The 25,737-nt window shown below is 42.4% G+C and overlaps 1 protein-coding gene across 1 annotated transcript; it reads right to left on the bottom strand.

Moving 5' to 3' along the window:
- Nucleotides 1–5,473: 5,473 nt before the first annotated feature.
- LOC103661830 (cytochrome P450 2U1) lies at nt 5,474–25,078 on the bottom strand. The gene is made up of 5 exons (XM_040626218.1): nt 24,574–25,078; nt 12,178–12,813; nt 10,297–10,458; nt 8,706–8,873; nt 5,474–7,758 (listed from the first exon to the last, which is right to left on the bottom strand). Exons 1-5 carry the CDS (start codon nt 25,061–25,063, stop codon nt 7,580–7,582), a joined length of 1,635 nt encoding a protein of 544 aa, XP_040482152.1. The 5' UTR covers nt 25,064–25,078; the 3' UTR covers nt 5,474–7,579.
- Nucleotides 25,079–25,737: the final 659 nt, after the last annotated feature.

Here is a 25,737-nt window from a genome sequence, read left to right as displayed (position 1 = left end):
TTCATGGACGCAGCCAAGATGCTCAATGTCTCATCTTGCTATTAAGGATGGGATAAGAAAGCTGTGCAGAGTCCTGAGAGATCCTCTCTCCAAATGAGGAAACTGAGGCCCAAAGAGGGGCCTTGGGTCTGAAGTGTACCATGCCTCCCGTCCTGTCCTCACTTGCCCACTATGTCTGGTTTTCTACCCTGGTATGCTCACTGTCACTACCAGCTTGAGCTCTGGTCCCTTAGAAGTTTTTGTCTACAACTTACCTCTGCATATGTCATGGGATGATTTCCTGAAAGAGGCAAAGCCTTATTGTTTTCTACACAATTACATGTCTTATTAACAGAGCAGAAAGAACTTACCACTCACATGGCTAAATGGTATTAAGCTAATCTCAGGCCCCCAGAGAAATTATCTTTAATTTCCAATGTAACTCTTGCCTTTAAGATTTTTACTACAAAGATCTTTATTTCCCCACAATGGGGCAGCAAAGAGCTTTTTCAATACACAGTTAACACTTGAAAATCTGATAGTGGCCTTACTTTTAATTTTTAAAGAAACTTCCTTAAGCTCTTTTTTTTTTCCTTAAGTGCGAAGGCAAGGAACTACAAGCATAGCTTTTCATTTAGACCAAATTCTTCTTAAAGTTTTTACCAGAGCTTGGCCTATACTAGCCATTGAAGATATTTCTTAAATAAGAGAATAGCTTAAAATAGATGAATACTTGGAAACAATACCATTTAGGGGCACCTGGGTGGCTGAGTTGGTTAAGCACCTGCCTTTGGCTCAGGTCATGATCCCAGGGTCCTGGGATCAAGCCCCGCGTTGGGCTCCTCACTCAGTGGGGAGTCTGCTTTTCCCCCTCCCTCTGCCCCTCCCCCTGCTAGTGCTCTCTCTCTCTCTTTCTCTTTCTCTGTCTCTCTCAAATAAATAAATAAAATCTTTAAAAAAAATACCATTTAACTTAGGTGCTTGAAATGATAGGAAATAGAAACCCTACCTTTGATGTTTTAGGTAAGCCCTTAAAATATGGCATCTTGCTCTCAATTTTCTTTGACCATCTGGTGGAATCAGACCAGGTGTCTGAGTGGGTTCTGGTTCTGGATCTAAGAGTCCTCAGGCTGGTCATTTCACTACTGATCCTTCCATCTTCTCATCTACTGGGAGACCAAATGAAATCATTTCTAAACCTCCTTTCAGCTCTGAAGTTCTGTCGTATAAAAACCCTAGCCTATCAACCTTTAGACTAAAGGAGTTTCAATTAAAAATGCTCAGTATGCTTTCAGAGCTACAAAAGCTTTCATTTTACAGATGAATATTAAAGTATCTTGAACCAAATAGGCTCAATGCTGTAAGAAAACACAATCATAGCTCAATTGATTACATGTGAGCAATTTGTAATCTGGTAGACATTATTCATTCATTCACTTTTAAAGGAAAAGATGTTCGTTACAGAAAGATTGAGAAACATAGAAGAGTTGAGAGCAAAACAAAACCGTAATTTTACTATCCAAAGTTCTGTCAGTGTATAATTTTAGAAGAAGGGATCATAGTGTATTTAGGTTTATGTCTTTCTTTTAAAATTATAATATTTTGAGCAATTTTGATGCTGTTAAAAGTTATTAAGAATAACATTTGTTAGATAAAACTCCATTATTCCACCCTTGCCCCTATTCTGATTATTCTTAACACAGTAGCCGGAGAGAATCCATTCAGTTCAAAGTCACATCTTGTCCCTTCTCTATTCACAACCCTCTATGGCTCCCATCTCGCTCAGACTGAGCCATCGTCTGTATCATCTGCCCTCCCTTCCAAGTTTATCATTTCCTCTCCTATTACCATTCTTTCTTGTTCACTCTGCTCTAGATGTTCTGTTCCTCAACATTTCAGACGAGATCGGGTGCGTTCAGGGTGGTATGGCCGTAGACTGTTCCTCCAACATCTCAGACACACCCCTGCATTGAGGCCGGTGGACTTAGTATTCTTTCTGCCTAGATGCCCCCAGGGTGCGCTCTTTGCTTCCCCTGGGTCTTCAATCAAATGTCAGCTTCCCAGTGAGGCTTTCTCTGTCCTCTGCACCTGAAAGTGCAGCATCCCCTGGCTTTTTGCATCCCTTCCGTGGTTTTATTTTGGTCTTTAACATTTATGACTAATAACTATACATACTATTTATCTTATTCACTGTCATTTTTTCCTCTTTTGGAGATTAAGCTCTTTCAGAGATCTTCATTTTGGTTGCTTCTATGCCCCAATATCTAGAACGGGTCTCAATTATTTTATGTGTGAATGAGTAGGGCTATTACATTACCGATAGTGTTGAGCATTCGGATTGCTTGTCGTTTCTTTCCTTTTCTCTTTTGCTATCAAGTATATCACTGCAATGAATAATGAATAATTTACCCAAAACTATTTTTATCTCTCATTATTACCCATAGTTATATCTTAGAAGTAGAGGCGATTGAGCCAAATGGGGTGAATACTTACTTAAGAAAACTTCTGGGAGGAATGAGTTTTGATTTACAGAAGAGTTGTAAAGATAGTGCAGAGAGCTCATGACTCCCTTCACCCAGCTTCCCCTAATTTTGACATCTTACATAACCATAGTACACTTGGCAAAAATGACATTAACACTGAAGACAATGCTATTAACTAAACTCCAGACTCCACTGGGATTCTTGGGTTTATCCGTTAATGTAGTATTCTATTCCAGAATCCAACATAGGATACCACTCTGCATTTAGGAACAAATACTTTAAAAACCTTCATGCATATTCTTAAATTTTCTCCAGAAATGTAGCTTCAGTCTAAATTGCCAACAGCAGTGAATGAATGCTTCTCTTTTATCCATAACTGGTATTTTCCTTTTAAGATGTATCTTTAAAATTTGATGGATAAAAAATGGTATCTTACTGTTTTAATTACATTTTCAATGAATTTAAACATTCTTTCATACGTTGGCCTTTTGTATTTTCAAAATTTTGTATGTCTTTCACCAATTTGTATTTATTTTTTCTAGTAGGCTCCATGCCCAATGTGAGGCTTGAACTCCCAAGCCCGAGATCAAGAGTCTCCTGCTCTAGCCACCAACCCAGCCAGGAAGCCCCCCCCCCATTTTTAAAACTGGGTGTTTTACTCATTGAATTATAAGCACTCTATATATTAAGAATTTTAAATTTTTGTCAAGACTGATATAATTATTTTTCATGATTTGCCCACTGTCATTTTAGAACATGGGAGTTTTCTGTTTTTATGTCATCAAATCTATTGTGCTTTACATTTGTGATTGAATCTATTACTTTTTCATGCTTAGAAAAATAGCTCCCATTTCCATATTAAATGTTTCATAGATGGATACTTACATATATAGAATATACATACATACAATATTATTTCTATTTTTTAGAACTAACTCTTAGATTTGGGTATATGAAAAGAGAGAAAATGTGTTATTTTTTTTTCATTTTTATGTAATCGGCCTCCTTCGAGCTGTTCTCATTTTCTTTTAAAGATTTTATTTATTTGACAGAGACCGAGAGCACAAGCAGGGGGAGCGGCAGGCAGAGGGAGAAGTGCTCCCCTCTGAGCAAGTAGCTCCACGTGGGACTCGATCCCAGGACTCTGGGGTCATGACCTGAGCTGAAGGCAGAAGCTTAACTGACTGAGCCACCCAGATACCTGAAAATGTGTTATTTTATTTTTTTAAATAATTAACAAATTGCCCTAGCACTTTCTAAAAATGATATTATTTTCTGTCCCTTCATGGCATGATGCCACTTTTATACTAGAGGGTATGGGTTTATTATCTCTATTGTGTTTCACTGATTTATCTGAATATTCTAATGTTAGTATAAAACTGTTCAGTGATTCATTATTTTATTTTTTTAAGATTTTATTTATTTATTTGAGAGAGAGACAGAGAGAGCATGAGCAGGGGGAAGGGCAGATGGAGAGGCAGAATCCCCGCTGATCATGGAGCCGCCTTTGGGGCTCAATCCCAGGACCCCAAGATCATGACCTGGGCTGAAGTTAGCCACCCAGGCACCCCTAGAAATTCATTATTGTAAAAGATAGTATTGACCCAGAAATATAAAGCTCATATATATGGTCAAATAACTTTCGACAAGGGTACCAAGAGCATTCAGCAGGGAAAACATAGTCTCTTCAACAAATGGTGCTGGGGAAACTGTAGCAACATGCAGAAGAATGAAGTTAGACCTTACTTTACACCACATACAAAAACTGGCTCAAAATGGACCGAAGAGCTAAACAAAAAAGCTGAAACTGTAAAATTCTTAGAAGAAAACGGGAAAAGTTTTGTGACATTGGATTTGACAATGATTTCTTGACAGGACACCAAACGTACGGGCAACAAAAGAAAAAATAGACACATTGGACTTCATTAAAATTAAAAACTTGTGCATCAATGTTTTTAAACTGGCAGGAGGTGGAGCAGATTGTAGGAGCTGAGAGTTTAAATAAATAGAGTAAGAGTAACCATAAACAGTAAGGAGGGCTTGGAGGGACTGGGTGATGATGAGGTTGGGAGCGTCGTGTGGACTGCTGGAACAAAAATACCAGACTGGCTGTGCTGTAAATCACAGAAGTGTATTTCTTACCGTTCTGGAGGCTGGGAGTCCAAGATCGGGCCAGATCGGGAGCTGCTGAGAGCCTACTTCCCGGCTCACAGACGGCTGTCTTCACATTGCTCCTCCCATGGCGGCTCTCAGGAGCCTCTTTCAAAGCAACACTAATCCCGGGCACCTGGGTGGCTCTGATGGTCAAGTGTCTGCCTTCGGCTCCGGTCATGATCTCAGGGTCCTGGGGTTGAGTCCCACATTGGGCTGCCTGCTTAGCGGGGAGTCTGCTTCTCCCTCTCCCTCTGCTTGCCGCTCTGCCAGCTTGTCCCCTCTCTCTCTTTCTCAAATGAATTTAAAAAAAGAACACTAATCCGTTCACGAGGGCTCCACCATCATCATCTAGTCACTTCCTCAAGGTCCCACTCCAAACACCATCACATTGGGATTAGGTTTGAATATGAGAATTTAGGGGGGACACAAACATTTAATCTACAGCAGGGAGTTCTCCTGAGAGGCCACTTTAGATTGGAAGTGACCTCTGAGCTATGACGACAGGAGGAAGAGTGGGACATGGAAAAGCCAGCTCATTTGTAGGCAAAATTCACCGGTTGAGGTATTTACCAAAGCTCCTAGAGCTGAGAGGTGTAAGAGAGACAGGTACTCAATACTTCGCCACAATGGTCTCTTGTAGGTTCATCCCTCCCTCAAATAAAGCTGGATTTGGGCGTGAGAAATCAGAAACCAGAGAAACTGCGAATTATCCTCCAGTTTAAAGCCATGCTTCTGTTACACTGTGACCATCTCTCTTTCTCTTTGGAGGTCGGCTCCCTCTTCCATTTCCTAACTTGACGTGTAGTTTAAAAATTTTTGTTTAGCAGTTAAAACAAGCAACAAAAAACCAGACGTGATAGTATTTCAGTTAAAACTAAAAGTTTAATAAAAGCACCAAAAATTATGCTAAAGATGAGGATTAAAAATTAGGTATTAGGAAGATATATAAAACTAAGTACTATTATTTTTACACTTCAAATAAATCATAAGGTACAAAATCATAAAACGCCAACATATACAAGGAAAGCATTAACAGTCCTTTCAGTGGCTTACCACACAGAGATGTTTTTAAGTGCTACAGTCTGAGGCATTATGTTTAAAAGTTTAATGACCATCTGATTTCAACAAAATCTCACAGAACAGGGTTTTTGTTTTTTTTTTCAAGGAAGCGGCAACTGGTTAGGAATGTTGAGAATGTATGCATAAATTTAGGAGTAATAAACTTGCTAATGCCAAATTATTAGTGCACCTCAAAAGCGTATAAAATTCCAGATGAGGAACAAACTGCCCCGCTCAAGGTACAGCATAACCACACCTGCGTCATCACAAATCTAGACAACAGCCGCTCAATTCGCTCACAGTCCCTGGGCACTTAGTTTGTTTTGTTTTTGTTGTTGCTGCTGCTGTTTCTTTAGTTGACAAAAATCCTCAAGGCACCTAGAGATTTGTCTGTACTTCACCCATCTGCACTGAAAACGCCGAGTAGACTCCCATGGGATCGGGCAGGACAGAGCAGCGTTCAGACAGAACTCTCCAGTCACAAGGACGGGCAGGTCTGAGATGACAGCGGGACCTTCGGACTAGGCACCTTCACTTCTCTGACGCTCAGCTCTACCAGCTGCAAAATGCATCTTACTCGAGTTTCTGTAAGAACTGTGTAGGCACACAAGGAAAGCACTGAGTTTGGGGCCAGCAGGAGGAGGCTCAGCCTGCAGGGGGAATCTTATTATCGTGGTCACTTCTCTCTCAGGAGCGCTAGGGAGAATCCAGGAGTGGGCTGGGGAAAATACTGGCAGTTGGCAGGATTATTCCTCCTGGTACTGGTCTGCTCAGACACTTAGCATCCTGGCCGCACGGCAGCAAAAGGCCGAGAGCTCCCTCACCATTGTGATAACCAAAGATGCACTTACACATTTCCAAATACCCCCTGAAAGGGGTCAGCGCCTTTTTTGAGAACTGCTCTTCTGAAGGGACCGTCTTTATTAAGGACGGATGTACTTCTCTTCACAGGACTAAGAATGCCTCTCTGTCTGAGAAGTGCTAAGGTGAGACGTACGAAGCCAGTGGAAGAGAGAACAAGAAAGGGATGTCTGGCACAGCCTGAATCCTTCCCTGAGGAGTCCCGGTGTCAGCACTCCCAAGCTCACTACTCAGGGCTCAAGTCGAAAGAGCGACGTCTCTGCAAGCAACTCAGCAGAGCAACTCTGAGCCATGAAGCCACCTCTTCAGCCAGCCTCCCTGTTCCCGCAGCTGAAACAGAAGGCCGACATGTACATTCAAACAACAGCCTTTCCTCTCCATACCGGACAGGGGCGCTTGAGCCCACGTCTACAAAATGTAAAAAACTAAATCACAAAGGAAAAGGTAACAGTAACAAAACGAGCCTCCCCCCTCCCAAGACTGACGTAGGATCTGTGCAGAGAAAAGCTCTAACTCACGGCCGAAACCCACATCTTCTCTGGCAAAGCGCTCAAGTAGGAGCCCTGCTTTCGTGTTGTCACAGGCCTTAAGCTGGCGGGTCTTCCTTTGGCTTCTGAATTTGTCATCAGTACTTAACAGTGTGTTGGTGATGTCGGGAAAGACATGCGGCATTTGACCTTCCTTAGCGCTGAGAGAGGGAGAGAAGGCACGTTTTCTGAACCTCGTTTCACACACGGAATGACGGAGGCACTGAGTGATGAGGAGGAATGTTCGCTGCTGGAAGCCACGGGGGATAAAATCCAGATCTCCTGCTTCCCGACCCAGCACTCGGGTCCCCATCCCCTAAGTCACAGACGGGCATTAGTAAAGTGACAGACATGTTCTGCTGAGGAACCTTCCAAGAGGCAAGGTCTACCCATGTCTGGTCCTCCTCTCATCTGAGCCTAACCCAGGCGCTGCGTCGCTGGGTCGGTTCTCAGCTGCAGAAGGAAGGAATCTGTCAAGGAGGAAATGTATTTATGTTGTCTTCTCAGGCTTGATCTTTATCTCTTTGAAACGATGATATTAAATGGGTGCGGGGCTAAAGTTAGGCCGTATCTGCCAGTCAGGAGGGGCTTCTCGGAACCCCTCGGCAGAGCAAACGTGAAACTCTGCATTAGGCTCACGAACAGCAGAAATAATTCCATCTTTGCCAGCTGTTCGCCCATACATACCCGCTTCCCTAAAAATGAGATCAGAAGAAAAGGTTGGGATTATCATACCACGGCAGAAGAGCAAGTTTATCTGAAATACCTCCACTAAGTGTTTTAAATGCAGATACAGAGAGCTTTAAAATAAAATGGCCACATATACCTCAGGGCTTCCCAAAGTATATGCTGATCAGAATTTTTATGTACGAAGTTCACATTTTAATTCCTGCTCACAAAAACCTATCCTCATTCTAGACTGGAACTAGAGACCGACACAGGCTTCTCTGTCTCCTCCGTACCTACCTATCTCTTTCCTTTGCTCTTACCTGGAAGATTAAAGAGAGAACGAGTCAGATGAGATCTCTGGAGCATTCCTTTTTTACAGAAAGAATCCTACATGTGCTCATGCAGGTGTCTAAAAGAGGGCCTGGTGAGATTCGAGAACCCAGCCTCTCAGCGACCAGCCCAGCAGAAGGTCACAAGATGCTCTTAACGCCAACCATTTCCTGGGACTCAAATAATCACTTGGGCATCTCAGAAAGGGAGAATTCTAGTCATATTTAAGGATTTAAAACCAATTGCTTTCATTTTGTTTTTAAAATCTGAAATGAATATAGTGGGGCTGCATTAACTGGATTATTTACCTCTTCTCTTACACTTGCTTGCTAAGAAAGAAATATCTCTAAAGATTTTATTTATTTTAGAGAGAGAGAGAGAGCATGAGTTGGGCGGGAGGGGCAGAGGGAGAGGAAGAGAGAGAATCTTAAGCAGACCCCACGCTGAGCTCAGAGCCCAAGGCAGGGCTCGATCTCACAACCCTGAGATCATGATCTGAGCTGAAATCAAGAGTCAGATGTTTAACCGACTGAGCTGTCCAGCCTCCCCAAGAAAAAAATATTTTTAAAACAGTATAATGATAAAAGATTCTTCTAGTTCTACCTCTTTAATTATACCATAAAGAAATAAAAGTTTAACTGACCTATCCCAAAAGGAATAAATGTTTCTTTTTTAATAAGTTGTCCTTGATCATCCAGAAATCGATTAGGGTAGAAATCATCTGGTTTCTCCCAAATGGCTGGGTCTCTGTGTACTGACCACAAGTTGGGTAATACCACTGTGCCTTTAGGAATGGTATATCCTTGGAGCACTAAAACAGACAAACAAACAAACCCAGTGTCATTCAACACGTTCTTACTAGTAGTTCTCCCTAAACATCACTATCTGAAAAAAAATCTAGTTACATACCTAGCTACTTAATTTGTGGAGACTAAACATTGAGGAGCTGGAAGGTAGGGGCAGACCTTATCAACTGGCATCCTCTCCACAGCTCCCAGGACCTAGCCCGAGATAAGGCACAGGAGCTGCTTTAACCGATGTTGAACGAATGAATTAAATCAAACCAGAAAAACATTACAATTAAGAGAAACCACTGAAACAGAAATCATAGGACATTCTGGGTAAACTTTCCAAAGAATTACAAATTTTATATTTTAAAAAAATCATAAGAAAATATATTTACAATATGGTAGTGTAAAAAATTTGCACATAAGAGGACCCACATGGTTCAAACTCATGTTGTTCAAGAGTTGGCTGTACTTTATGGTAGTAAATGGTAGATTAAATTATATCTATGTATATATTTTATGCATTCATGATATACCTTTTTCTTAATTTCTTCGATATTTCTAGACTCCACAGTTCATCTGTGAGTTTTTTTAAATTGTCACAAATCTCCAAAAAATTTTCCATTATTTTAATTGAAAAAAGGCTGCATATAAGTGGACCCAGAGTTCACACCTGTGTTGTCCAAGGGTCAACGGCACAGGGAAGTCAACACTGGCTCTTAGCAGCTGCCAAGTTCATACGCACTTTAAAAAGTGCCCAAAAGATACTGCACACATAGTGCATCTAATTTGGACCAAAGAAAACATGAAGTGATCCAATGTCATTTATAAGTTATTGCTTCCTACAACTGTCTTATAACTCTATTTAAGCCTGTTACATCAGGTGCTGTCTACAGAGGAGGTAAGTTCCTTCTTATGAGGGATTCTACATGGAGTCTGGGTGCTTATGTGTCAAAGATATGACAAAATGGACCCATTTCAGTGTGGGTGAGAAGTTGCCACAGGTGCCCTTAGACTCAGAAGGGCTCTCCTAGTTAATATCGGTGTTTCGGTTGTACGACTGTAAAAGGTGAAGTAGGATAATTCCCGGTTAAAATCCTTAATACCATATTTCCGCGAGCTCTTCTGACCCTCCAAGAAGACGGAGAGGTGCCTTTGTTAATTCTGGCATCTTTCCTGCCAGCACAGCGGTCTTAAACGGCGGCAGAATTTGCTTGACCGCGCAAGTGCGCATGCTCGGAAGCCTAGCGCGCTATTTATAAAACGAGCCGGGCGGGACTGCAGAGACCTGAATAACGGACAACCGAAACGTTCCCTGGACATTTGATTATCCACGACGCCATGTGAAACCCTCAGAGTGGTCGGCTCACCGTCCCTTCACCTCCTTTGGATCCAGGGGCTGGGCTCCCCTCAAGGGCACTCAAAGGAGAAAGATCCTGGACTTGCCTGTTTTTTCCGAGGTCATGTGAGGAATGGCAAGTGGCACCACCACCGTCAGCCTCTGCACCTCCATGATGGTGGCTTCTGTGTAGGGCATCCGGGCCTTGTCAGTGAGGGAAGGGACTCTGTCAGCACCAATGACCCTTTCAATTTCTTCCTGAACCTTTTCTATTAAAAAAAAAAAAAAAAAAAAGGAAGGAATAGCAAAGAGTCAACCAGAAGATAAGCCGGGAGAATTGCGACTGCCATCCTATGCATACTTGCCATCACAGCATACCCACAACTGCTAAGCTGACGGTTCAGACAGACCCAGCCTCGGAGAAGTGAAGCATTGGTCTCATATTCCAAGTAGAGGCAGCTGGTCCCAGGGACCTGGTACCATCTTGTGACTTTGAAATAGCAGAACAGATAGATGGGTAAAGGAGAAAGCATTCTGGATTCGGGAGTCCTCTCAGTCATTCTCTCATATGAACAGTGGACTGACTCTCTCAGCTTTTATGTGACAACGTGAGGTAGCCCAGCATGGCCCCCAGTGATCCCTGCCTCTCGGTGTTCACATCCCTGTACAGTCCCCTCCCACCCTGTACCATGCTGGTCTGTGTGACCAACAGAATAAAGGAGAAGTGATGGCGTGTCCCTTCTGAGCTTAGGCTATAATAGACACTGTGGCTCCTGTCTCGGTACTCGCTCTCTCTTGGGTCAATCATTTTTGGGGAAGACAGCTGCCAAGTCAGGCGGCCTTATGGAAAAGTCCAACTGGTAAGGCCTACAGCCAACAGTCAAGTGGACAAGCCATCTTAGAAGTGGATCCTTCAGTTCCCGTCAGGTCTGCAGATGGCTGCAGCTCCAGCCAACAGCTTGACAACTTCATGAGAAATCCTAAGCCAGACCAACCGGGCGAAGCTGCCCTGGGATCCCTATGTGAGATAGTAAATAGTGGTTGCTTTAAGCTGCTAAATTTGGGGATAATTTGTTACTCATCAATAGTTAACTAATGCAGTAAGCATAATCTCATTTATAATAGAAAATGGCCCCTCAGGGACACCCACACCTCGAACCCCTGGAACCTATGAATATGTTATTTTATGTGGCAAAAAAAAGACCTTGCAGGTATTTTGATTAAGAGTCTTGAGGTGGGGAGATGATTCTGGATTTTCTGGGTGTGCACTAATTACATGGGTTTTCAAACTAAAGAACTTTTCCCAGTTTAGTGTCAGAGGGAAATGTGAGTAAAAGAAAATGGTCAGAACAGCTGCAACATCCTTGGCTTTGAAGATAGAGGAAGGGGGCCCAGAGTCAAGGAAGCTGGAAATGGATCCTCCTCTTGAGCCTCCAGAAAGGAATGCCGGGAGACACAGACCTTTAAGATAACAAATCTGTGTTGATTTAAGTCACTAAGTTTGTGGTGATTTGTTGCAGGAGGAATTGAAAAGTAATACACCATCCTCCTTTGTGGTCTTCTACTGTGAACTGCCAGACACTCACTACCTATCGGTATTGATGTGGTGGAAGGAGCTCTGTGATCTCGGGAAAGTCACATAACTTCTCTGGGTCTCTGGTCTCCATTTTCAAAGCAAGAGGACTGGGTTCAGATAATCACGGTAACTCCCGTTAGCTTCAAATTGTCTTTCTTTTCTAAAAGCCTTCCTCTAGCACACATTTCACACAGAATCAGGGCAAGCAAATAGGACATCAGTCCCACTGTCTAGAAGCTTGGGAGTTTCGCTGTTAACACCTTCCCAGTTCCCTATGGGATTCAAGTATTTCCACTTTGTTTTTGGGCCTGAAGACACTGCTTAGTGTTAGGAGCCACAGTATCGCCCAAGTTGCTGGTACTGGTTTAAATAATCTGGCTTTGCTTGGATAAAGGAAACATTGGTTAATTACCTTGTATGTCGGGGTTCAGTGACATATACAGAAGGCACCAAAGCAAGGAGTTAGTTGTGGTATCAGTCCCAGCAATGAAGAGATCACCAATGATATAAAATAAGTAATCTTCATTAAAGCTACTATTGCTGTTATTTTTGCTCTCCTCCTCCACATGGAGAAGGTACATGTCTATGAAGTCCTGAGGGTTCTCTACGTCCAGACACTCTCGATGGTCCTTGATGATTTTTTTAAGGAAAGTGGTAATATCCTTTTCGATTTGTCTTAATTCCTTAAATGGTCCAAAAGGAAGATAATAAAGCCAGGAGCATATGTTAACCAGGAGGAGCTGGGTGTTCAGACAGATTTCCAACGCTCGTGACATAAGATTGAGCATTTTCTTAAACTCACTATTGGTGTAATCAAAGCGCTGGCCGAAGCACAGGGAGCAGATGATGTTAGAGACGGCATTGTTGACAGTGGGGAAAGGGTCGAAGGGGTCTTCTCCATGCTTCTGCATTTCCTCTTTCACATATTTAAACTCCTCAATAATCTTGGGCTCCAAGCTCAGCTTTCCCAAGCCAAAATGACGGAGAGTTGAATGAGAGAACTTCCTCTGTTGTCTCCAGACTGGACCATAATGTGCAAATACAATCCCTGGAAAAGGACAGTGAGAAAAGAAGGTGAGAGAGAGCAATGCCTGATCCTACTGAGCAGGACCTACGATGAGGTGTGTTCTGTGTTTGTCAAACCCCTTGTGCAAAATTCAGCTACAGGTAGAGATCACCAGCCAAGAAGAGTGATGAGCAAGGTTGAATTATCAAGATAGTATATGTTACTAATAACAAAAATCATATCTGATAAAGCTTATTATGATAGGTAGGAACTCCTGGTGAATGAAAAGCAATGAATTTCAATTTCTAGAGTCAGTGTAAATTTCCAAATCTTAGGCTTTGTAAGAATAAATCCAGGCTTAAAAAATGCTTCAGGCTGGATATCCCCGTATTCTCAGCATTCTGAATACGAGGAGGGCAGGGACATTATCAGACTGTGCTGACCATTAAGATCCCAGCTTCTGGCATTATTCTGGGGATACGGGAGAAGCTTGTTAAATATTAACTGAATAAATCAACAGCCCAGTTGGATTATAACTCTGGCTACTAGTTTGGAACCGAATAACTGGCAGGTACTCTAAAATGTCTGATGCTGGCAACAGCCCTAATTTAAAACCATCTCCACAGCTCTACCTTATTTGACCCTCACTTATGTTATACATCTCCCACCACCAAAACCCAATAGAGCTGTTCCCCGATGTACCAAATTGTTTTCAAACAGTCCTTGCTTCCCATCACAATGAAATAGGAACCTATTTCACCCCCTTATTTTCCATGGTGCCCTTCATTGTTCCAGCCAGTTCTCCTTCCCCATTTTTAATTGACTTCATTTCTGCCACTTTTGAGGACATGCTTTACATAGCTAACTAGTATTTCTGAACGCGACTGTGTGCATGGCACTGAGATGGGGTACATACAGACCCTTCTCTGTGGTTAATCTTTAATACCTCCATAAAATGCCCTTCGAAATAGACATCCATGTGGTCAAAAGAATCAGACAAGCTATCAGTTTAGCTTTTCTCCTTGGGCTCTGCCACATATCTGCTCAAATCCACAGCGGGTGCCTTTCCAGATCTTCTGTTCAGGTGTTTGGTGACTTCTGTGTGGCATTATTTAGGAATTTTCTTAGACTCTCCTGTGTTGAACCCATTTCCCGGATTCTATTTCTTCCTCCTTATTTCCTTCCCTGATTTTGCTACAGCAAAAGTGCATGGGAGGCAAATTTCTAAAGATTTTTTAGAAAATATATTTATTCTACCTTTTCTACTTCCTCAGAGTTTTGAAGACATTGCTAAGAGTGGATTGATGAGTCATAAAATATGCACATCTCCAATGCACAGAAGACTTGCCAAGTTACGCTATGAAGCACTTAAAGCACATCGCTTTAATTACTGTTACTTTTTAAGATATAAATAAACTTCATAGTAAGTCTTAACATCTAATAGGGAAGTCCCCCCTCCTTGTTCTCTTTCAAAAAATTTTTATTATTATTCTTGGCTCCTCACTCTTTTATAAAACTTTAAAGTCGGCTTGTCAAGTTCTATTTAAAAAAAAACTTTTGGGATTTTCACTGGAATTGCATTTAATTTATAGATTTGAAAATTGCCTTCTTTCTGAGAATTGAACCTGCTTGCAATGCAAGAATAAATACAGTTTTGGTTATAGTGCTTTTACGGTCTTAATGTTGGATTTGGTTTCCTAATATATTTTTTAAAGATTTATTTATTTATTTTAGAGAGAGAGAGCACAAGTGGTAAGAGCAGAGGTAGAGGGAGAGAGAATCCAAGCAGACTCCGAGCTGAGCGTGGAACCTGACGCAGGGCTCCATCGCACAACCTTGAGATCACAACCTGAGCTAAAACCAAGAGTCAGACACTTAACTGACTGTGCCACCCAGGCACCCCCCTAGTGTTTTTTAAAATTCATACTCACAAATGGAAATGGCCAATACATTTCCACTCTCATAATACACTTGTCTGAATATACTGACCTCCTAAAATGAGCCAGGGTATATTCTTTCTCTCTGGAAGAATTTGTCTAAAATTATAATGGTATGTTCCTTTTTTTCTCTTATGCTTTTATTTTTTTCCAGATATATACAGTTGGTCATCTAACTCACTAGTTTTCAGACCTTTATCCTAATAAATAACTTAAGATTCTATTTTTGCCTCTGAGTACCACATGAGTTATAGTCCACAAGTATTGTTTGCATGTATTTTCATTATAATCTTATTTAAAAATTTTTGTTATGATTTTTTTGCTACCTAAATTGTCTTATACTGATTTTTGACACGAATGAGGTTTGCTTTTTAGCCTAGTATGTGATCAATTTTAATAAAATTTCCAATAAAATTGAGAAGAAGTTTTGTTTAAATCAATTGTTGGATACAGGGTTCTTTATATGTCCAATAGGAAAAGACTGGTAAATGTTGGAATCAAATCTTTTGTATCCTTAGCAAATTTTTATCTCCCTGCTCTCTCAATTACTCAAATACTTATGTTAAACTATTTTGGTATATGGTACATTTATCAACTACTCTTTGCAGTTCTGCAAGTTTTGCTACATTATACTGCGATATAGCTATTTATATCTATGTATCTTTGCTCTTAGGTACATATGTATTGTTAGGTACATGCAAGTTTAAATTTATTATATCTTCCTGGCTTAATAAAAAGCTTCCTTTTATCATCATTTAATTCATTACTTCTTAACAATGAAGTTTGACTTAAAGTATACATTGTCAAAAAGACATCAGCTTTTCTTTTTAAAGTATTGTCTCCATATAACATTTTCCTTTCTTTTATTTTGAATTTTAATGTACCCTTATGTATGTCTCTTTCTCAGAGGAGGGTATATCTCTTTCAAAATAACATACATTTGGGACACCTGGTTGGCTCAGCCAGTTTCGGCTTGTTTTTGGCTCAGGTTGTGATCTCATGGGTCATTGAGATCAGCAGGGTCAGACTCCATGCTCAGTGGGAATCTGCCTGGGAATTCTCTCCTGCTCTTTCCCCTGTGCACATGCTCATGCGTGTTCTCTTTCTCTCTCAAATAAATAAATCTTATAAATTAATTAATATACATTTGGATTTTTAAAAAAATCCATTCTAGCAATATTTTAGCCAGTCAATTTATTCCATTTACATTTAATATAATTACTAATTTATTTCTATTATTTTGAACTTAGTCCTACTGTATCTATTCTTTTTTCCCTTTCCTTTCTCACCTTTTTTTGCATTAGAGAAACAGAGTGAATCCTCACCCTTAAATTTTTAACACATTTATTTAAAGTCTAGATTAACAATCAGCAAACTTCAGCCCATAGGTCAAATCCAGCTGTTGCCTCTTTTTATATGGCCAGTCAGCAAAGATTGTTTTAGTATTTTTAAATGGTTGGAAAAAATCAAAACAATATGTCATGATATACAAAAACCATGAAATTCAAATTTCAGGGTTTATAAATAAAGGTTACTAGAACACAGCCAGTTAATGAGCCACTGTAATTCATTTACATATAGTCTGTGACTGCTTTTGCACTAAAATGGCAGGGCTAGTTGCAGCAGGGATTGGAGGTAGGAGAGAACATTTTCTTTACCAGGGTCCAAGCCAAGAAAGACAAATTTCCTTCTTTTCTTTTGCTAGTGGCCAGGTTTGCTGGGTGTTCTCTGTCAAATTCAATCTTTCACTCCAAGTGAAGCTCTTCAAGAGTCCTCTCTTTACCTAGAGGCGACTTTTCATCTTGTATGATACAAGGTCATATCTCTCTGCCCTCACTCACCCACTCCACATCCTTGTCCAAGAGGTCACTAAAACCCAAGACTGTCCAAAGCATCTACTTTGTTTTCTGAGGGAGTGGTTGTGGTGATAAGAAACTGGTCTAACTCAGTGGCCCATCCCTGTCTCCTGTAATCACTGGTACCTCCAATTCCTGAGACTTTCTGGGGTTCCACAGGGTAAACTGTCTCACACTCCACTAGTACACCCCCTCCCCCTTGTAGACACTTGAGAGTGGTCATCCTCCACACCATGAAGTTATTTTCCAATCCTAGGTCTACTTTTTCTCTTCAAATGTTGTGGCACAGGATTGTAGATTCATTTCACCATGGACGGAGTGTGTGCTTCTGTTAAAAGTCCCTTTGGTTTGGTGTGTGATTATCAAGACAAAGAAGAAATGGAAACGTCTTCACCATTCCTGAAACGAGAACTCTCCCTTTATTCAATAAAGCCCCATAAACTATTTCCTAGACAACCACAGCTTAGCCACTCCTACTGCATTTAACCATGGCCATGTCTTGCAGCATTCAGCATTCAGACATAAGTGTTGTTGGGCCCCCTTCTTTTTCCTAACTTCAGGATTTGATACTAATTTTAACTGCCATCTAATTTAAGATATCACAAATGATATCTCTGCTTTGTCCTATTTCTCAAGAAACTTTTATTAGGTCCTCAGTCTGTATTATCTACTCACCATCTTTCAAACTATGCACTTGTATTTTAGACATATTTTATCTAGTAAAATGCCTCTTTCCTAACAGTTTTTTCAGTATTTATTTAGAGTCCCCTGTGTGCCAGTTACTAAGGGCATATAGATTAAAAAGACACAATCCCTCTTTTTAAGATGTTAGTCTTTTGAGGAACTAGATCAACCAACAATCCATATACACTGTTGTATGCTGGACTGTATTGAAGTTGCATGTTGTATCGAATGCTGTATGTTGGATTGGAGTGAAGTTGCAGACTTGGAATATATGCTATTGAATGTGGCGTTGTTGGGATGTGTTGTATTGAATGTGAGATGTTGGACTGTACTGAAGTTGTATCATAGGAGTGCACAGTATTGAATGTTTTATGTTGGACTGTATTGAATGTTGCACTATTAGGATGTATTGATTGAACTGTAATGCAGACAAAGGAAGGAGCACCATGTCAGCTGAGGGAAGGTAGCACTTCTCCGAAGAGAGGACACATGAGCGGATGTTGCATTTGTAAATAAAGATGTGTATGAAGGCATATTTTAGAAAACTAAATAACTTGAGCAAAGTTAAAGGGGATGTTTCAAGAAGAGCTAAATTACCTTTAGAGGGAACTCAGTTTTAGATAAGGCAAGGAGATGGAGAGAACCTTCTCAGAAGTGGCTAATAGTTGAGGTTCGGGACATCTGACAACAAGTTGACAGGTAGGAAGTCCAAGACAAAAGACATGACCAAAGAGACCGTGTCCGAGAATGCTAGGATGAGAGGCATGGACATCATTAATGGCCTCATGGTTCCAAACTTTACAAAACACTCATATTTTGGAGCCAGAATGACTTAAGGTCTTAGGAATGTCTGAGAGAGGTTCAGCTGTTGACCTCTCCATTCATAGACCTCTCCATTCGCAGCCCTGAAAAGCAATGGTATTCATGGATATATATATAAGGGCTTCATTTCTAGGAAGGTAATAACACTAAAACATAAAAATGGCTCCAAAGCAAAAATCAGGACTCTTTCTGTTGGGAATGACAAAAATATATCCTTAAGTAGGTTTGGCAGAAAGGCCAGTTAGGCTGTGGAACCAAAAACAGGAAGAGCTGGGTGTTATGAGCTCAGAGAAGACTAAACGCCACACAACTCTTTCTCCCTGCATCTATTTTTCACTACTTTCTGCCTGGCTTCATTTTTTCCTACTTCAAACCAGCTTTTCCAAGCATCAGGAGCTATCTTGGGCTTCCTAATCTCCTGTTTTCCCCTGAGAGAAAAGGCCAGATCCAAGTTGAAAAATGCTGGAGTAGGATACAATGCTTCAGTCAGGTGTCCCATGATGATATCAACTTAGAACACCTTAAGTTTATTTTGTGACTTGAGACTTCCAGACTATGCCGTGAATATAAATTTTTGAGTTCTCTGCCCAGCCTATAGACTAGCCACTGGTACAGAGAGGTAAGATATTCTGATCAAGTCATCTTTGATCAGGGTCTATCCCTTGACCAGTCACTGTGGCCAGAGAAGGGAGTTCATATAAAGATAGGGCATCTCCTCTTCCAACCACAGTTAGTGGGTACAAACGGGTGGTGAGGACAAAGAGTTCCTCAAAGGGGAGTGCTTATCAGAGGAACAAGTGGTAGACAGTTGAAACAAAAATCCACTTCAAACCAAATGCAGGATAGGCTAAATTGACTGTGATACATTCTCACAAAGGAATGTTGTACAGCTCTTATGATCTTTGCAGGAGAATATTGAATAATAAGGAAACATACTCAGAAAATTTAAGTGATAAAAACAATTTTAAAGAGTGTGAGTATGATTTCATTTGACAGAAGCAAATACACTTTTTAAAAATACATGTACAATGTGATAAGCACTGGGTGTTACACACAAGTGATGAATTATCGAACACCACACGTGAAACTAATGATGTACTATATGTTGGCTAATTGAATCTACGTTTTTAACAAAGGGATAAAAATACATGTACAAATAGAAAAAATACTGGAAGGTTGCCACAGGCTGAATGTTTGTGTCCCCCTCCAAATTCATATGTTAAATCCTAATGCCCAACGTGATGGCATCTGAAGTGAGGTGTTTGGGAGGTGATTTAGGTCACAAAGGTGAACGCCCCTCACAAATGAGATCAGTATCCTTATAAAAATCTCCCTTGCCCCCCTTCTACCATGTGAGGTTACACATGGCCATCAGGGAACTAGGAAGTGGGCCCCCCCAGACACCGAGTCCGCTGGGGCCTTGATCTTGCATTCCCCAGCCTCCAGAACCATGAGAAATAAATTCTGTCGTGTATAAGCCACCCAGGCTATGGTACGCTGTTAAAACAGGTCCAGTCGCCTGAGACAAAGGCAATGCATAAAAATGTCGGTCACGGCTACCTCAAAGCGACAGGAATCACAGATGATTTTCAATTCTTTTTGGAAAGAATGGAAAGGAATTCTTTTCCTTGTCCATGTTTTAACGTTTTATAGTAATAAACATACGCTAAAGTAAAAACACTAAAATTACATTAAATCTGATGCAATTTACATTTACCACACATACGTTTTCTTCCTCCTGAAGCAGAGAAGGTGCTGCCCATCCACTGATTATATCCGTCCTTTCTTTCTCTGGGGTCATGGAAGTGTTCCTCTTAGTGGGAATTCAGGCCTTCTTGATATGAGTACGCAAGAATTTCAAATACCTATTTTACTGACCTTACTACAAAATATGGTTATCCTGCTTTCCTCATTCATTTTTAAATTCCCCAGATGAACTTTCATTTTCTACCTTCATTTCCTAATTTCATTCTGCATCATGTTCCCCTTTCAAGTAGGGAACACTGACTGGTCTATACCCTGCTTTTAAACTTCTTCCAAATTTCCTTTTACTTTCCATTTTTATGGCTCTACAGCTTGCTTTCACTTTTGTTCGAAGCCTCTAGCAATCTTTTAAAATTAGAAAGCATCTAATTTCTATCAACAAGGAAACATAAATCAACAAACAAAAACTGGAAGTAGATACGTTAGAGGTGCCTGGGTGGCTCAGTCCGCTGAACATCCAACTCCTGATTTCAGCTGAGGTCATGACCTCAGGGTTGTGAGATCGAGCGCCCGTACGGGGCTCCATGCTGCTCGTGGAGCCTGTTTAAGATTCTTCCCCTCTCCCCCCTACCCCCGATCTCATGTGCACTCTCTCAAACAAATAACATATGTAAGTTTTTAAAAAACATACCAAATGAAGCTATGTATTATGAATCGGAAGCAAATGTGAATGGTAGATAAATGAATTTACATTCTTCTCTGAACTTCATATTTGAAATATTTTATAATAAAAATGTGATGTGCACAAACCGTTTAGAAGAAATAGACCACACTTAGAGTAAAGCACTCTTTTGGTAGCCTTGGCTCTGACTTTGTAACTTTGTTTTCTATTCCTGCTCGGGAAAAGAACCAGATAGATTCATGAGTAGGATGACATGGCTAATGTGAAATATCTTAATGGTCTATCTAGTTTACTACAGCTTTTTGGGAATTAAAAAAAAAAACATCAACTTGTCTAAGCATGATGCTTTGCAAAATTCAAATATAATGAACAAAATAAACAACCTCCCACATTCTAGAACTTTTTGGCAATGTGTTGTCAACTATTTCAAGCCTGCCTGTGCACACCACTGCTTACGAAACATTCACTTCTCTGCTAGTCTCGCCAACTTAGGCAGCAACATTCTCCAAAAATATCTTGCAATAAATAATGTTATTGACCTCTAATTCCTGAGACCATTTCTCTTTCTCCTGTACTCTACACGTCTTTCCTAGGCAACTTCACAGTTTACAATTCTGCCATTGGGAACAGTAGCCAGAGGCAGCCGGGGCACTCCCCAAATCCTGCTGAGCTCAGCAGCTCAGCCTTTAGCCCCCTGGCTTTTCTTCTTCAGGCTGGTAACTGCAGGCTACCCATTTCTCAATCTATAAAGTCTGCTCAGAATTTGTCTGGTCCTTCACCCTTTGAGGGACATCTTGAAATAAACTCACATTCTCCCCTTTTATTCTTCACCCTAGAAAAAGTTCCATTACAAAAATTCCTCAGTTATCTACATTTTCCTATCCAGATGATCTGTTCTCTACTCTAAGTTAACCCCACAGCATTTCCTTTGTGGCCTACGGTTCTTCCTTCACCTTCTCTTGTCAATCACCTTCGCCAGCCACAGTATTTTTCTCAATTCACAGCACATGACCCAACACACATCCATTAGGCCGTCTGAGCAGTATCACCTAAAAAATCCTAATGGTCTCTTGGGGGAATGGATGTTTTGCGATGCTGAAACACCAAGTTACCCCAGGTACCCAGTCCTTTCCTACATAAAGGATCTAATAATAAGTTGTGACCCAACTAATACTTAGAAACTGTTTATTACAGATTTTTGAGCAAACCATAAACCCACCAAGAAGGACCACAAAGAAGAAAATCTAACTCATACCTTTAAAAAAAAAATCCAGAGGAAACGATAGACATGCAAAAAAAAAATTACAATGTAATGTAGTAAGTACATCAACAGACGCTCGTATGCACAAATTCACTCATGTCTTGATTACCCACTTGTACCGATAAGTGGCGAAACAGTGGTTCACAAGATGAACCAAATCTCTGCCCTCACAGAGTTTATATTCCATTGATAGGTGGAGCTGGTCGTAACCTAAGTATTTTCAAGGCGTTTAATGAGTGAAATATGAATGAGATAAAATACGTTGTGATACTGGGCAGTGTCTAAAATAGGACTGAAAGGTGACAATTGGCCTGAGAGAGGATAAGGAGTCAGTCAAGTGAAAAGTTATTCCATGTCCAAGGACAACAAACCAAGCAGACCGAAACAGTCACAAGCTTGGCAGGAATCTGCTTAATTTTTCTAGAGCAAGTTGCAATGAACAAGTAAAGGCAGGATGAAAAGAGCTAAAGTCAGAAAGGCAGGCAGGGGCCAGGTCCTTCGGAGCGCAGTAGGTCAAGGACACAGAGGCAGCTGGTTTCAGCTGGGGAGCAACATAGTTTGATTCACGGTTTTTTAAAAGAGATCCCTTGGCTGCTGTCTGCAAAAAAACTAGAGGGGAGGAAGCAGGCTAGTTAAGAGTATTCAACTATCAGATGAAAAATGATGGTACTGATTGAGGGTGTTGACAATGGAGATGGAAAGAAGTGGATGGATGCAGAACTGTATCTGCAGGAGGAAGGGAGGAGATGTGCTGACTGACCGGCAGGGGTGGGTGGGGAGCAGAGTTTAAAATGCAACAGTGGTATCATGGAGAAAGGGTAGCTCACCTCTCCCTGGTGGTGTAGAGAGTCTGTCAGGGAACACATTCTCAAAGAGGTGACAGACAAGCAGGTGTGAAAAAATGGAAAATAACAACTGTGGGTGAAGATGTGGACAGATTGGAACCTTATTCACTGCCACCAGAGAATGTAAAATGGCGCAGCCACCATGGAAAACAGTAAGACAGTTACTCAAAAAATTAAATATAGAATTGCCACATGATCAAGCAATTCTATTTCTGGGTTTCTACCCAAAAGAATTGAAAGGAGGGACTCACATGGATGTGTGCCAAGTTCCTAGCAGCATTTTTCACAATACCTAAAAGGCAGAAGTCCCCAAGTTCCATCAGCAGACAAAAGGATAAACAAAATGTGTTATAGACATTTAATTAAATAGTATTCAGAGTTAACAAGGGAGGCAATTCTCACACAAGCTACAACGTGGAAGAACCTTAGAACATGATGCTAAGTGAAATATGTCAGTCACAAAAGGACAAATATGGGACGATACCACTTATATCAAGTACCTAGTATAGTCGTATTTGTAGAGGCAGAAAATAGAACACTGGTTGCCAGGGGCTAGAGAGAGGATGGAAGGGGTTTTGTTTGTTTTTGTTTAATTTTAAATAATCCCTATCCCCAACGTGGGGCTTGAACTCATGACCCCAAGATCAAGAGTTGAATGCTCGACCAACTGAGCCAGCCATGTGCCCCAAGGAGGGAGCTTTTTTAATGTTTGTTTAATGGTTATGACGTTTCAGTTTTCCAAGATAAGAAGTGTTCTGCCGAAAGTCGTAATGGTTTCACAACAATGTGAATGACTTAATGTCACTGAACTTAAAAATGGTTAAGATGGCAAATCTTATGATGTGTATCTCACTACGATTTTTTTTTTTTTTTATAAAAAGGGAGAGAAAAGCAAAGCAAAGCAAACAGGAGTTCTCTAGCCAGCCATGAGATGGGAAGAAAACTCTAGGTAGAAGCAGCAGTGATGTGTGAAGGCATGGAAATGGTGCATTATGGATGGTGACATTTGTTTTTCAGTGGGACATTAAAACATTTTGATCATCATTACTACTCATTTAAAATCCCGATCCAAACTCTGGCTTAATCAGATTCTAAAAAGCCTGGATCTCTTTATGCCACATTCCACATTCTCCTAGACGTCAGTCTAGTGGTGAAGACCCACATCCAGTTACAAAATTATGCAGCCCCAGTTTTGTTAAGTGCAGTAAAGGAAAAGCAATTGTGCATAGAAATTGGTTCCAAAAGGGAGCCTAAATTGGAGAGGAAGTGAGAAAAAGCTTCTGGAGGGAAAGACATTTAGATTTAACACCTGATTGATGAAAGGCAATTAAATCAACATCTGACTCAGTCAGTAAAACAAAGGGTAAGCCTGATAAACAAAGGGGGGCGTGGGGTTAAGGAAAGGGTAAATGTGATCTTTTATTGCAGATGATAATGTTTCCCAACCTTCAAAACTGCCCAACTTGGATTTCCAGAAGCTGAAATCAGAGGCTACAAACCCAGTAAATGAGGTTTGCTAATAGGCTCCTAAAGTGTTTTCTGGACCTTATATCTTATGGAAAATATCTTTTTAAACTCTCACTCAGAACTCAGAAGGTGTAAAGAATATCCCTGCCTCCTTCTAACATGGCCAAAGTTTCCCCTGGGGATACAGCCTTGAGAATGAGGCCTTATTCTGGGAAGGACAGAATATCCCTGGAAAGGTAGAGTCTGGCTTTCGCACATTGCTTCCCACCCCCACCCCTGTCCCCATTACCCTTCCTCAACTTTCTGGTGGGTTTCCTACTTCTGATCTTGGACTATGAAGGAGTGACCCATCCAGCAGCTGGAGGCGATCTTAAAGGCACCGTTAAAGGGACGCGTCGCCGCCGCCCTCCCCTTTCGGGGCTGGATGCAGGTGGCTAGGTGCGCGGGCTGGAAAGGGCGCAGGAACCGCAGCCCCGCGCACCGGGAGCCCCGGGCGCCGCATCGCGCGTCCACGCGGCCCGCGACCCCCAAGGCTCCGGCTCACCCTTCTCCTTGGTTACGAGGGAAACGAGCGGCACCCGCGGGCGGTCGCTAAAGATCTCGGCCTGCTGCACCAGCGCCTCGCGCACGCTGTGGAAGTCGCTGAGGACCACCACCAGGTAGTGGCCGATGAAGAAGCTGAAGACGTTGCCGTACACGCGAGCCAGGTCGGCCAGGAGCAACTGCGGGCCCAGGGCCGAGGGCTCCATTCCCGCGGCCCTCGCCCGGCGGTGCAGCCAGCTCTTCCGTCGGAGGAACGGAGGCAGCAGCACGAAGCCGAAGTTGCCCACCACGGGCCAGGGCGTGGGGCCGGGGGGGATGCCCCGCGCCCGGTGCCGCCACAGCCAGCCCCAGCCGAGCAGCGCCGCGAGGCTGAGCAGCAACAGCGCGCCGCCGGTGGGGTCCAGCCGCAGCAGCTCTGGAGGCGTGTGCAGCAGGCGCAGAGGCCAGGGCGAGCCCTCGGCGGGGGGCTGCGGCAGCCCGGGCGCGGCCATGGCCTGGGCGCCCGCGTCCGCAGCCTCGGCCTCCTCCCGCGGACCCCTGGAGACCGCGAGCTGACAGCGGCGCCAGCTGACAGCGGCGCCGGCTCCCCGGACGCAGGCTGCTCACTGCGCCGCAAGGAGGGGGGCGGGGAGAAGAGCGGCGGAGGGCGCCCCGGATTGGCTGCGCCCACCGCATTCTGCCCGCGCCTCCAATCGGCTACGCCCGAGCAGAAACGGGGACGCGCTCGCACCGCGGTAGAAGCGGTCCTCTGGTAGGCGGGGCGCGCGAGCTGAAAGTTTGACCCCGAAGTCCTGTTGCGCCTCTCCTCGGGGTTGGGCAAGGCGGTTGCTGCCCCTGACACAAAGATGCTTGCATTCTGATTGGCTGTCGATTTCCTCGTGTTACCCGTGTGTCATTTCAGGGTATAAACCGTGCCTGATGAACAGGCCGCTGACAGGACTCAGCCTCAACACCAGCACCTCTACCCTAAGGGTCCCCGCCCTCACCTCGGTAGCAAAGACAAGGGGTTGCTGCTTTATCTAAACCGGGGTTCAGAGGAAGAAGGCACAGTTTCCTCCGCTCGGAGACAGGAGGACGATGGGAAAGCAAAGTGCAGAATTTGCAGGTGCAGGAGGCTGACGCTGCGGGAAGGATGGGCGGGGGGCGGGGTGAGGCGGGAGTAAAG

Source organism: Ursus maritimus, unplaced genomic scaffold, assembly GCF_017311325.1.
Source record: "Ursus maritimus isolate PB19 unplaced genomic scaffold, ASM1731132v1 scaffold_11, whole genome shotgun sequence".
NCBI lineage: Eukaryota > Metazoa > Chordata > Mammalia > Carnivora > Ursidae > Ursus > Ursus maritimus.
Note: the sequence above shows the minus strand (reverse complement) of the source record. Positions and strands in the feature narration are given on the sequence as shown.

Coding starts and splice junctions, on each gene's coding strand:
- LOC103661830 (XM_040626218.1), bottom strand. CDS start 25,063: ATGGCCGCGCCCGGGCTGCCGCAGCCCCCCGCCGAGGGCTCGCCCTGG. Junction 12,814..24,573: donor CCTCGTAACCAAGGAGAAGG/GTGAGCCGGAGC, acceptor GTCCTTTTCCAG/GGATTGTATTTGCACATTAT. Junction 7,759..8,705: donor ATTTATTCCTTTTGGGATAG/GTCAGTTAAACT, acceptor TCTCATTTTTAG/GGAAGCGGGTATGTATGGGC.